Source organism: Abramis brama (assembly GCF_963993115.1).
Source record: "Abramis brama genome assembly, chromosome: 2".
Lineage (NCBI taxonomy): Eukaryota > Metazoa > Chordata > Actinopteri > Cypriniformes > Leuciscidae > Abramis > Abramis brama.
In genome coordinates, this window is record NC_139964.1 from 18,749,846 (window position 1) to 18,763,084 (window position 13,239).

The window sequence follows — 13,239 nt, forward strand, 5'->3', positions numbered from 1 at the left end:
TGTGTAAGTGTCTAAAGATTTTTTCCCCTTAATTAAAAAAGAAAAATCATAATTAAGAATGTCTTAATAACAAATAACCACTTTTAGTCAGAGGAAACATTAGTAAATTATTTTACATTATGATGCTGTAAACTAATCTAAAACTCACCTAATCATTTTCGTTTCTGGCTTTCTTTGCTACACATTGTGTGTTTTGGTAAAAACTGTTATAAAGACAACTCACATAACAAATCCAGAGTCAAACTGCCCAAATAAAGCAAACACTAAAGGAAACACTGGTCACCATAATGGTGACCAAATATTTTCAATACAACATTACCATCTAAACTTCTGCTGATTCTCAATAAGAACTTATGAATGACAGAAATAAAGTAAATCTGGTTAGTAATAAGTGAAGCTGGTAATGCTGTTTGTGGAGTTGTTTAATCCTGCTCTGATGTAATCAACTGAAGATATAAGAAGACATTAAATCTTTCAAGATCTCAGCAAAGGTTGTGGCTGGAAGTCAATTGTAGTTCTTGCGTTTCTCTTTTTTCTGTTCTTGTTATGCCTCTTTCCTTCAGTGATTCTGCTTATTATCATCAGGTGTTGCCACTAATGGTCATTCATCACTTAATTAATCACTTAATTACCTCATTAACTTTAACACTGATTCATTGTTACTTTAATATCTGTAGAGTGGGACCATATGTGCTCTGAGCTGAGTTAATTTAACACTGGGGATTTGCTGTGTGTATACTTGATTTCTATAATAATGAATTCCTTATTTAGGCTTTTTTAACTTTGGCAAGGCTCAGTTTCCTAACCTGGGTTACACTTTCTCACATGCTTACTGTATTTCTACAAAGTAATATAAGAGTGATGACAAATAACCAACTGCAAATTCTTAACTGTTTAATGAAAGTCACGAATGCAAATGTATACAAACATCAGCACCAAATAAGTGTTTACAGGAGTTGATCAGCATCTGTCCATCATTTGACCACCACCAAATCCGCTAGAAGTATCTCTTAATATCATTGTTATTTCGAACTATTTTCTATGGAAATTATTACGTAATACCAGTTTATCTCAGAGCATTTTTAGTTCCTCTCACACTCTCTAGAGTTATATTCAGACATTACTCTAAGACATTTCCATCTTTTCATTGATTTGTTTTTTGGTTTATTTAGTTGGAACCGTATTTGTATGTACGGATAACATTGTCTTTATCAGAGGTGGGCACAAATACATCAAAAACTTTTTTTTTACAAACTACAAATACTGGCTCATGAAATGTAACAAAATAAAATACAAAATACTGATGTGAAAAAATGTATTTAAATAAAATACAAGCTTTAGTTGGAAAATAGTTTGCTTTAGTTGGGCTCTTGACCCTTATACATTCACTTTAAATTTTGTTCAAATATGTTTGTTTTAATATATCCACAGCCACAGAGTTTTTTTTCGTGAGAATTACATATTTATTATTTTATTGTTTATGTTACTTAAATGGGCACTGATGTCATATTGCACCTTTGATCCAATTGTCAAGTAAGTTAAGTTTTAATTTATGTAACATTTTTCGAAACATCATAAACAAATCAAGATAAACGGGAAAACTCTTTTGCTCTTTGCTCTTGCATGTATATCTGTGAAGAAGCGCCAGTTCATCTGAGTTCACGAGATCCTTTGAGACTCGGCTCACTTTCATTTAGAAAAACTCTTTGAACTGCATCTTACGTAAAGTCGTCATGTGACTTTAGATCATGCTGTTGCTTTTAACCAGTTTTCAGGTATTTGTCACTCTCTCACATCCCACTCCCATGCACTATAAAACATTGTCCCACAAATTAATGGTAAAATACTGGCAACACTGTTGCTAGTAATTTACTATAATCTACAGTATGTTACTATAAAAATGCCATGCACTAAACTGAGATTCAAGGTAACTAATTTCATCCACAGAAACCGACTGCTTTAAATTGGCCGACTGCCATTACATTGAGTTCATAAAGGACATTTGTTATCGCAAGAAAAAGCAGAGCGGAAGTTGATCAGGTGTTTTTGGCTTTTGTGATGATGTTATAATCATCACAGACTTATCATCCTGTGACTAATCTTTGATTTTATTGGCCTTTAACATTTATAGATCATAGCGTCTCTGTGATTATACTACATGACCTAGACAAACACAGACATCAGCAATCAGCATATTAATCTCAACAATGGTGACAATCAAAAGTTTTATGTCGCAATGTATGCTGAGTTCCAGGATAGTATAAAACTCCCAGCGTGCACTGCTGCATGAACAAATTATGCAGCTGATGTGTTTCCACACAAAAAAAATGTTTTTTTGTTTTTTTTGAATGCCAGCATTGTTGAGATTCATGTGCGGATTTTTTACATCTGTGTGTGTGTCGTGTAAATCACATTATCTGATTGCTGTTGGAACTCTTGCACACTGGTGGTAATGATGTAGAATTAAGCACTGAATGAGATCAGAGAATTGTTTAAGAAGCTATGTGAACATTGTGTCATCATCAAAACATAACAAACTGCATTCACTGACCTTGTGTGCACATATATGTGTTAAATCCAACAATATTATAACAGTTAGTTAGAAGATCTTAACAGACGTGAGCACGAAATGCTGATCTATGATGACACACACAGACATCAACAATCAGCACAATAATCTCAACAATGGTGAAAAACAAAAATCACCCAGATGAAAAATCACCCATCTTTCCCAGATGAGAGACCTGGGAAAACCAGGTTGCTGCTGGAAGAAGTGTAAGTGAGGCCAGTAGGGGGCGCAGCTCACAATGTGTTCTGTGTGTGTCCTAACATCCCAGTAAAGTGATGATGACACTATATTGTGGTCATTAAAATCCCATGACACTTCTGGTAAAGAGTAGGGATGTAACCCACATTCCCTCCATTGGCCTTTATCAATCATGGCCTCCTACTAATTGAATTGACTCTATTACTCTCTCCTCTCCATATAGCAAGTGGATGGACACTGGTGGTGGTTGAGGAGAGATCCCCTGATATGATTGTAAAGCACTTTGGATGCACAGTATTGCATAGCAATTTATATATATAGTCTCATTCACTCATTCATTCATACTTTTAAATTTTCAAAGAATTTCTGCTTTGAATTCATGTGTTATTTAGTTTATTTTGAGCTTCTGGCTGGAAGGGTATTTGTACAGATTACATTTGCTTTAGGAACCGGATGATGTTTCCCATTGGTGCCGTATCCCGTCCCGACTGCTGCATCACTGCAGGACTCCATTCACTCTTCAGTTTCACTGAAAAAGAAAAGATTCAGTATTAAATGTTTGTTATGCCTCAACAAACACACACTCTCACACACACACACATAGAGGTAAGGGTTTTTGTCCCGTACAAACTGTATATTCTCTTCCCTGAAGCTGAAATTTTAGGAATTATAAGATCATTAGAAATCACACTGTATGACATGGATCTAATAAACTTGAGGACGACATGTATGTAGACTATACGATGATGACACCTACACTGTTAACCCTTGCTGTAAAAAAAGGTCAAATTCTGACAATATCATACCAGTTTCCATTAAAACAGTAATATACCGTACACAGCAAAATCCCCAGTGTTAAATTAACACTCCTCTGTGTACATATGTGTCCACACTACAGAGTGTTAAAATTAACACTGAAGCAGTGTTGAAGTTAATGAGATAATTAAGTTAACACTGAAGCAGTGTTGAAGTTAATGAGATAATTAAGTTAACACTGAGGCAGTGTTGAAGTTAATGAGATAATTAAGTGATTAATTAAGTGATGATTGGCCATTAGTGGTGACACCTGATGATAACAAGCAGACTCACTGAAGGAAAGAGAAACAAGAACAGAAAAAAGAGAAACACAAGAACTACGGACTTTGAGCCATTATTGCACTTATTATTTTACCAGTTTGACTTTATTTCTGTCATACATCTACACACGGTCTTATTTAGATTTAACAGAAGTTTAGATGGTAATGTTTTATGGTATTTTTTTTTCATGTCATCATTATGGTGGTCAGTGTTTGCTTTAGTTGGGCTCTTGACCCTTTACTTTTGAACATTAGTTTTTCTCTGGCTGCTCCAACTCTGTGTGTATAAAGCACATTTGTTGTGGCAAGAGAAACTATGATTTGGGCTGTGTTTCCTGAAAACATTGCAAGCCTAATTTGATCGTACAAACCATTTGTTGCAGTTGGTCTGAGATCAAGTTAGGCTTAAGATGCTTTTGGGAAACACAGCCCTGGTTATGTTTCGATGATGAAATTACTAGTGACCTGATTCAATGATCTCACCCATCATTATAAACTTATTATCCAAATGCTTTATTAATGTTTCACTACAGTAGTTACTTCCAGGAATGTTTTAGAAATCTGAAGGTTTTAAAATCACACACAGACATCAAGAATCTACATATGAATCTCAACAATGGTGACAATCAAACAAATGCTTAATGTTGCAGTGCATGATGGGAGCCACCAATCAGAACGCATCAATGGCTCACATCATGCATTGCAGCATGAATAAATTATGCAGCTGAATTGTCCTGTAATTTTCATTGTTTGCTTTTATTTTGCTATTGTTTTGTTATGAATTTAGTAGCTTGTTTTGTGATGTTCAGAGTTGATCTGTTTGTCACTAGTTTGTTTATTGTCACCATTGTTGAGATTCATATGCTGATTCTTGATGTCTGTGTGTTTAAACACAATAACTTCTGTGCACAAAGTATTTTCAAAATTTTTGATATTGCCTTTGGATCCTTAAACTGTAGAATCTCAGAGCTACAATCACCAATAATAAAGCAAGACAAGCATATAGTCAACGATTCAGGCTGATAATGTCATTGTCATCAGAACATATTGTGAGCAGGTCATGTTTTCTCTTGCAGTAACAAATGTGCTTTATAAACACAATGTTGTAACAGTCAGAGAAAAACTAATATTAAAAAATGAAAAGGGTCAAGAGCCCAACTAAAGCAAACACTGACCACCATAATGGTAACTTGAAAAGAAAAAATCCATAAAACATTACCGTCTAAACTTCTGTTGAATCTCAAGAACTTTTGTCGATGTATGACAGAAATAAAGTCAAACTGGTAATAATAAGTGCAACAATGTGTAATGACTCGAAGTCAGTTGTAGTCCTTGTGTTTCTCTTTTTTCTGTTATTGTTTTTTCTCTTTCCATCAATGATTCTGCTTATTAACATCAGGTATCTTCAATAATGCTCAATCATCACTTAATTAATCACTTAAAGGTGCCATAGAATGTGAAATTGAATTTATCTTGGCATAGTTAAATAACAAGAGTTCAGTACATGGACATGACATACAGTGAGTCTCAAACACCATAGTTTTCTCTTTCTTATTTAAATCTCGTTTTTGAAAAACACCCCTGAAAAACGGGCGAATCTCCACATAACACCAACTGTGACGAAACCGATGGGATCATTAATATGTACGCCTCTAAAAATTTGCATATGCCAGCCCATGCTCAGTGCCAGGCGAAACTGCACAGCCGAATCATCAGAAGTTCTGCAGGTGAAGAAACAAGCAGGAGGAGGATCATAGGGAAAATGGCAGATCTATCTATAATCTATCTATCTATAATCGGATACCGCTACAGTTTAATTCGAAGTTGTTTAGTTGCTCTGCCCATTTCACCACGGACTGTTACAACAATATCAAGCAGCCAGGCTTCTCTCGGCGTCTCAAACGGACGAAGGGGGCAATTTCAACTAACGTTATATTCCCGCAAGCGGCAAGTAGGGATTTTATTAACGATAATTTACATTGTGTTATCTAGATCCTGCGCGATATTGTTTTTTCCTCGAGAGACATCATGGCTTGCAAACGAGCAAACGAGCGAACGAAGCATGGCAGTTGCTCAGTGTTTGGTTGTACAAATGAACACAAAAATATTTTTTTGCTCCTTCATCCGAGCCTCTGGAGAACCAGTGGGTTATGTGAATTTCTGATGTGTAATTGTTCAAATTCAGACAGATAATCTTTCTTTCAAAGTCGTTCAACACTGTTTATGCATCAGTATATCGCGTTGCAGTGATAAGATCTTCATTCACGCGATCAACAGGCTGTCATCTGCTCAGTGCTCATCACTGAAACCTTTTATGTGATGGGAATAGATCTAAATACTTTAAAAAAAACTTCTCATGATTCGTTAATCCCGATAGCTGTAATAGTAAAAACATATAAAAGCTGTAATAGTAAAAGTTTTCCAGATAGCTCTACATGTAATGCCAGATATTTCATATGCAAGCATGTCAGCCAATCACAGCAGTGGGCAACAACACTGAAGTTTCACAGCAGACACGCCCCTTCAAACAGAGTGTTCAAATCAATGGATGAAATCAGGCTAGGAAATATGCCTTTTATTTCTAAATTATAACAAATTTTGATCTAAAAAACATACTAGCATTATAAGGGCACCCCAGGAAACATTATAAAATAATAAAATAATCCATTCTATGGCACCTTTAATTATCTCATTAACTTCAACACCGCTTCAGTGTTAACTTAATTATCTCATTAACTTCAACACTGCTTCAGTGTTAATTTTAACACTCTGTAGTGTGGACACATATGTACACTGAGGAGTGTTAATTTAACACTGGGGATTTTGCTGTGTATAAAACAAAAATAGCCTACAGGAATATACTGTGAATTAACAGTGCTCAAATCGACACTCAGAGGCTGTTTTCCCCATAGATATCAAAGGCTAGATGTCTTGTGCGCGCTGCTGGCCAATGGAGGTCGACGTCTGCACATGGTGGCCATCTTACCACAGTGTGCTCGCTCACTCCTAACATGGTGCATATACTTTTAAATAACCATAACTTGCTCAATTTTCTACCGATTTTCAAACGGGTTAGTTAAACGTCACATATGTAGTTATGACACTGCATACATACACTGCATACATATGAATAATTATAACATGCATGTTCAAGCATTCGGAATTATAGCCACGTTAATAACGTTTGTAAGAAACCAACACGTTTGTAAATCCGTCAAGATTTCAGCGAGAGTTTGTAGTTCTGTTGTCTTTGTGTTGATGATGTTCTGGATCTGAAACTCGTCATGAACGCTGAAGCGTCTCCACAAATCCATTCACTCCGGACAGATTAAACACTTCAGGAAAAACACTGATTGACATTAAATATTGTTGTTTTAAAAGTAAAAAGATTTAAACATCTTTACAAATTTCTTGCATCCTTTTACAAAGTTAGTTTACTTCTAAAACATTTTTTTTTTTTTCAGAGAATATATCAATAAGATTATGTTTGGTTTTCTTACTTTATCAGGTTTTTTTTCTTTTTTTTTTTCTTGTTTTAAAGGTGCTCTAAGTGATGTTGGGTGACGTCACTTCTTGTTGACGTTCAAAGTATTGTTAAACAAAATGGAGGCTAGCTCGACCCTCCCTCCTCCTCATTCATGCACCAAACCCCACCCCCAAATCCTTCTTGTCGGTTATTGGCTGGAACACTGTTTGTTATGTTTCGTGGTGCGGGTTAGCCCAGTTTGTTTTTGTTGCTGTTCGTGGAGCCTGGGCTGTCTACAGAGACCGTTTGTTTTTTTACAGTGTGTACAGGCAGCTAGCGGAGAGTGAGGAGATGTTTGCTGGATGTGACAAAAAAAAACGTGTGACATTGCTTAGAGCACCTTTAAATCATATTGACTCGTAGGCTACGATACAAGTTTCTACAGAAGAATAAACGTTATCAGTGTGCGCTAATGGTAAAAAAATAGAGCAAGATGAATCACACTTTGGCAGTTGTAGTTTTAATGTGCGCTGAAAAAAAGAGGAAGCGGTGAAAGAGGAAGGGAAAAGAGCTTGAGGTTAACAGTTTTAAGTTTTAGCGCCATGTTGCGTTGATTTCATGTTGTATTTTTATTGGCTGGTCAGTATCTGTAGGCCGTAGCAGCAAACACACTGAGATGATCATGCTGAATATCTGACACTGTCAGAAAATTATCGTAGGCTTTCTTTGGTCGCAAGATCGTGACAACGGCCGTCTTTATGCCTCTCTCACTGTACGACGAAGGACCAGCGATTAGAATCCACAATCACAGAAATCACCACGATTGTTTCACGATGGCAATATTTCGTAAAATTGTACAGTGTGTCCCGGGCTGTACACTAACCCTACCCCTAAACCTGCCCATCACAGAAAACTTTCTGCATTTTATATTTTTATAAAAAAACATTCTGTATGATTTATAAGCTTGTGTACCTCAATTTAGACATGGGTCTGTGTGTATTCAGGTTGAAGTCCCCACCAGGATAGAAACACATGTACACACACACTTTTTTCGTCTTCTTTAAAAAGTATATAATAAACTTAACCTACCTTTAAAATGTACCTAAAAAAATTCAGAAAGTGTTTCCCATATATTATTTTATAGCTATATTTATTTTCTTAATTGACAAATTGTAGGTCCCCCCCCCCCCACCCCCGTTTAAAGAATAAATGCTAAAAAACTTTATCATGTTTATGGGGTGAGAAAACTTAACATAATTCAAGATGTATTACTTGAAATATGGAATTACGTCAATTCATGATGCTGTTGTGATGCTTCATAATGTTGTTGTTAAATGGCCAGTTAAAGGTGTCAGCTTCCCACATAGCAACATTGTGTCGGCCCAGATCCGGCCCACATCTGGCACACGTGGAAAGATGATCTGGCCCACATGCAGCGTGGATCTACGGCACTTGAGTGGCCCACTCCTGTTTGCCAGATCTGGGCCACAAGCAGGCCATAGCAATGCCACATGTCAGCCAAGAGCAAAGAAATAAACCAGAACTGGACCTTATCTGAGCCACAAAGTCTGTGTATATTAAATATGAAGTCATCTCAGCCTTAATAAACCTGTTAACAAGCAGAATCACTGAAGGAAAGAAGAGAACAGAAAAAGAGACGAGCAGAAACACAAGATCTATAACTGACTTCAGACACAGCCTTAGAGGAAATCAACTGAAGAGAAAAGAAGACATTAAATCTGTGAAGATCTCAGCAGAGGAGGATTAAACAACTCCACAAACAGCATTACCAGCTTCACTTATTACTAACCAGACTGACTTTATTTCTGTCAGACATCTACAGAAGTTTTTATTGAGAATTAACAGAGTTTAACTCTAATGTGTTTCATTTGAAGTCATCATAACAGTGATTAGTGTTTCCATTAGTTGGGCTCTTAACTCTTATTATATTTATTGTCTCTTTTGGCCGCTGTGACAGTGTGTTTATCAAACACATTTGCAGCAGCAAAGAAAGCTAAAGTGAAATGAGATCAGGTGATGATGGTTACCTGTTGATGGTTTTATAATCATCATGATATAATCTGTTTCACTGATGTCTTTGAAATCTAAAAATTATGTTGTTCAACTAATATATTCACATTACATACATCTGCATACATACGTAACATCTGCAGCGTGAGATCCAGCAATATTATTACAATCAGTTAGCAGACTTTAACAAACATGAGCACGAAACATTACTGTTCGATGACAAACACTGACATCCATAATCAACGTATGAATCTCAACAATGGTGACAATCAAAAGTACCTTGCTGCAATGCATGCTGGGTACCATCATAGTACAAAACTCCCAGCATGCATTGCAACATGAATAAATTATGCAGCTGAATTGTCCTATAATTTTGTTTGATTCTAAATATTTGCTTTTATTTTTTTGCTGTTGTTTTTGTTGTGACATTTAGTAGCTTGTCAGTGATGTTCTGAATTATTCTGTTTATTTAAAAAAAATATATTGTCACCATTGTTGAGATTCATGTGCTGATTTCTCATATCTCTGTGTGTCACCATTGCTTCATTTTTCGTGCTCATGTTTGTTAAAATCTTCTAACTGATTGTTATAATATTGCTAAATCTCACGCTGCAGTAACACAGGGTTTGTGATGAGAATATATTAATGGAACAAAACAATTGTTAGATTCCAAAGACATCAGTGAAACAGGTTATTTCATGATGATTATAAAACCATCAACAGGTAACCATCATCACCTGATCTCATTTCACTTTAGCTTTCTTTGCTGCTGCAAATGTGTTTGACAAACACACTGTCACAGTGGCCAAAGAAGACAAAAGATATAATAAGAGTTAAGAGCCCAACTAATGGAAGCACTCATCACTGTTATGGTGACTTCAAATGAAACACATTAGAGTTAAACCTCTGTTAATTCTCAATAAAACTTCTGTAGACGTCTGACAGAAATAAAGTCAGTCTGGTTAGTAATAAGTGAAGCTGGTAATGCTGTTTGTGGAGTTGTTTAATCCTCCTCTGCTGAGATCTTCACAGATTTAATGTCTTCTTTTCTCTTCAGTTGATTTCCTCTAAGGCTGTGTCTGAAGTCAGTTGTAGTTCTTGTGTTTCTGCTTGTCTCTTTTTTCTGTTCTCTTCTTTCTTTCAGTGATTATTTTTGTTAACAGGCTGAGATGACTTCATATTTAATATACACAGACTTTGTGGCTCAGATAAGGTTCAGTTCTGGTTTATTTCTTTGCTCTTGGCTGACATGTGGCATTGCTATGGCCTGCTTGTGGCCCAGATCTGGCAAACAGGAGCGGCCCACCCAAGTGCCGTAATTCCACGCTGCATGTGGGCCAGATCATCTTTCCACGTGTGCCAGATGTGGGCCGGATCTGGGCCGACACAATGTTGCTATGTGGGCCGTCCCTCAAAAAAAAAAAATGTATCTCCACACACACCCCCGCAGCACAAACTCTCATTGGTTAAGAGCAGACGTATACAATTTCAACATTTTTCACAGAACTTAAAGGTACACTCTTGTTACTTAAGCTTACATTGGCAAACCCTTTAAACAAACATTTTGTTTTAGGAGAGAGAAAGAAAGAAAAGAAAATAGGAGAGAGAAAAAAAATACAAAACAAAAACAAAATACTACAAACATAAAACTCACTATTTTGCCAGTGTTTTTTTATTATTTTATTTTCTTTATAGCCCTGAATTTTCAAAAAGGCTACACCAGCATACATTGCAACATGACACTTTTGGTTGTCACCATTGTTGAGATGCATGTGCTGATTGTTGATGTCTGTGTGTGTCCAAGATAAGCAGGAGCTCAAAATGTTTTAATACACTATATGATTATGATATTCTTCAGAAGACCTGATTACACAAATATTAGTTTCATGTTGTAGATTTACAGATATATGCTAAATATGAAATACCTATTAATTCAAAGAATATCTACAGAAAAGCACCTGATCATCTTCCGCTTGGCTTTTCTTGCCATAACAAATGTGTTTTATAAACTCACTGTTACAGCAGTCAGAGAGAGATGAATGGTAAGAACTCAAGGTACAAGAGACCAACTAAAGCAAATAGGCCTACTGATCTCCATCATGGTGACAACAAACTTTATTATTAACTATATCTCTGTTAATTCTCAACAAGAACTTTTGTACATGTATGAAAGAAATAATAGTGAACTGGTTTCACACTCGGTGTTGCTGTTGTAGTTCTTGTGTTTCTCTTTTTTCTGTTCTTGTTTCTCTGTCCTTCAGTAATTCTGCTTATCAGGTGTTCATCAGAGTCTCAATTCACTCACTCTGTCAAGTGGACTATATTAGTGAACTACTGTAGGAATAGTGAATGAGGGTATAGGGTGTGATTGTGAAAACAGCCTCTGAGTGTCGATTTTGAGCACTGTTAATTTACAGTATATTCCTGTAGGCTACTTTTGTTTGCTATGGTATATTACTGTTTTAATGGAAAATGGTATGATATTGTCAGAATTTGGCCTTTTTTTACAGCAAGGGTTAACAGTGTACCGTCTAAACTTCAGTTGAATCTCAAGTAGATGACAGAAATAAAGTCAAACTGGGAATATTGACCCTCCCCTCAACAAAGAATAAAAAGGCATGACCCTCCCCTATTTTCCTCCAGTGGTCCATTCCATAAATACCGAACGGTCCCTAATTTGTTGCAAAGGGAGCCAAAAAAAATGTTAATGAGGTGATTTTTTTTCAGCATCATAACATAGTTATGTATTAATAATTATATAATCATATTCCTGACCAAAGGTGATTGTTTGTTATTGATAGGTTATCTTCACCAACAATACTTTCTTGTATTATATATGACTCCTGCCTTTAAAGCTTCAGATACTGTGGCTCCAGGAGGCTAGTCCTGCAGCTACTCCAGCTACTCCAGCTACTGCTGCTCCTGAGATTAAAGCTGGACTCAGTGCTCCTCCAGCAACTGCTGCTCCTGCACACACTGCCACTCCTGTTGCCACTAATGCCACTCTTTTAGCCTTAGTCAACATCTTCATTCTTTCACCCTCCCTTATCTTTTCTTCTTCGTCTAACCTCTGTCTCTCCTCTACCTCTCTCTCCCTTTTCTCAATTTCCTCTATTTTCCTCTGAGCTTCTTTGTACATCTCATTTGTGTAATGCTCTCCTCCATTCTCCATCACCATTCTCTCTATCTTCTCCAGCAGTTCAGGGACCTGTGATCTATCTCCATCTTTGTTATTGAACACATAATAAGCTCCCTTACACTTTCTAACTAGCTCATTTATCTCTTTGTTTTCAGTCATAAACTCCTCTATAGATGTATCTAACTGATCTCCTCTAGTGAACAGAATGATGGTGTAACAAGCAGCTTCTTCTCCAAAGTTCTTCTTAATCCATTCCACTGTGTTTTTCTCCTCATCTGTGAATCTCACGTCCAGTCTCATGACCAGCAGAAACGCATGTGGACCAGGAACAGACATCTCCACACACTTCACTATTTCCTCCTTCACTTGATCTTCACTGATTGATGTGTCACACAGTCCTGGAGTGTCGATCACTGAGATGTTTCGACCTTCTACCCTCTGCTGATGTTGTTGGCTTTTCACAGTCACAGATTCAGAAGAACATTTTTCTTTAAACTCCTTTCGTCCCAGGATGGTGTTTCCTGTTGCACTCTTTCCAGCTCCAGTTTTACCAACCATCACGATCCTGAGATCTGTGTGCTCACTGGGTTTAGAGTGCTCTGAGACTGAGGCACAGACAGGTTTAGAGCAGAAAAAATAAGACAAAAATTCACATTTCAGGAAATGAATCATGATATTTGGGAAAAGTGCACTCTAAAAAATGTTATGTTGACTTTAATTAACTCTCAATTAAGTCAACAGGTTCCACGTAACTAGGTTA

At 36.6% G+C, this 13,239-nt stretch overlaps 1 protein-coding gene across 1 annotated transcript; it reads right to left on the reverse strand.

Annotated features, from left to right (window-relative positions):
- Nucleotides 1-11,594: 11,594 nt before the first annotated feature.
- Nucleotides 11,595-13,054, reverse strand: LOC311077849 (GTPase IMAP family member 9-like). Its single transcript, XM_084106492.1, has one exon. The coding sequence runs from the start codon at nt 13,035-13,037 to the stop codon at nt 12,198-12,200; it is 840 nt and encodes a 279-aa protein (XP_083962618.1). The 5' UTR covers nt 13,038-13,054; the 3' UTR covers nt 11,595-12,197.
- Nucleotides 13,055-13,239: the final 185 nt, after the last annotated feature.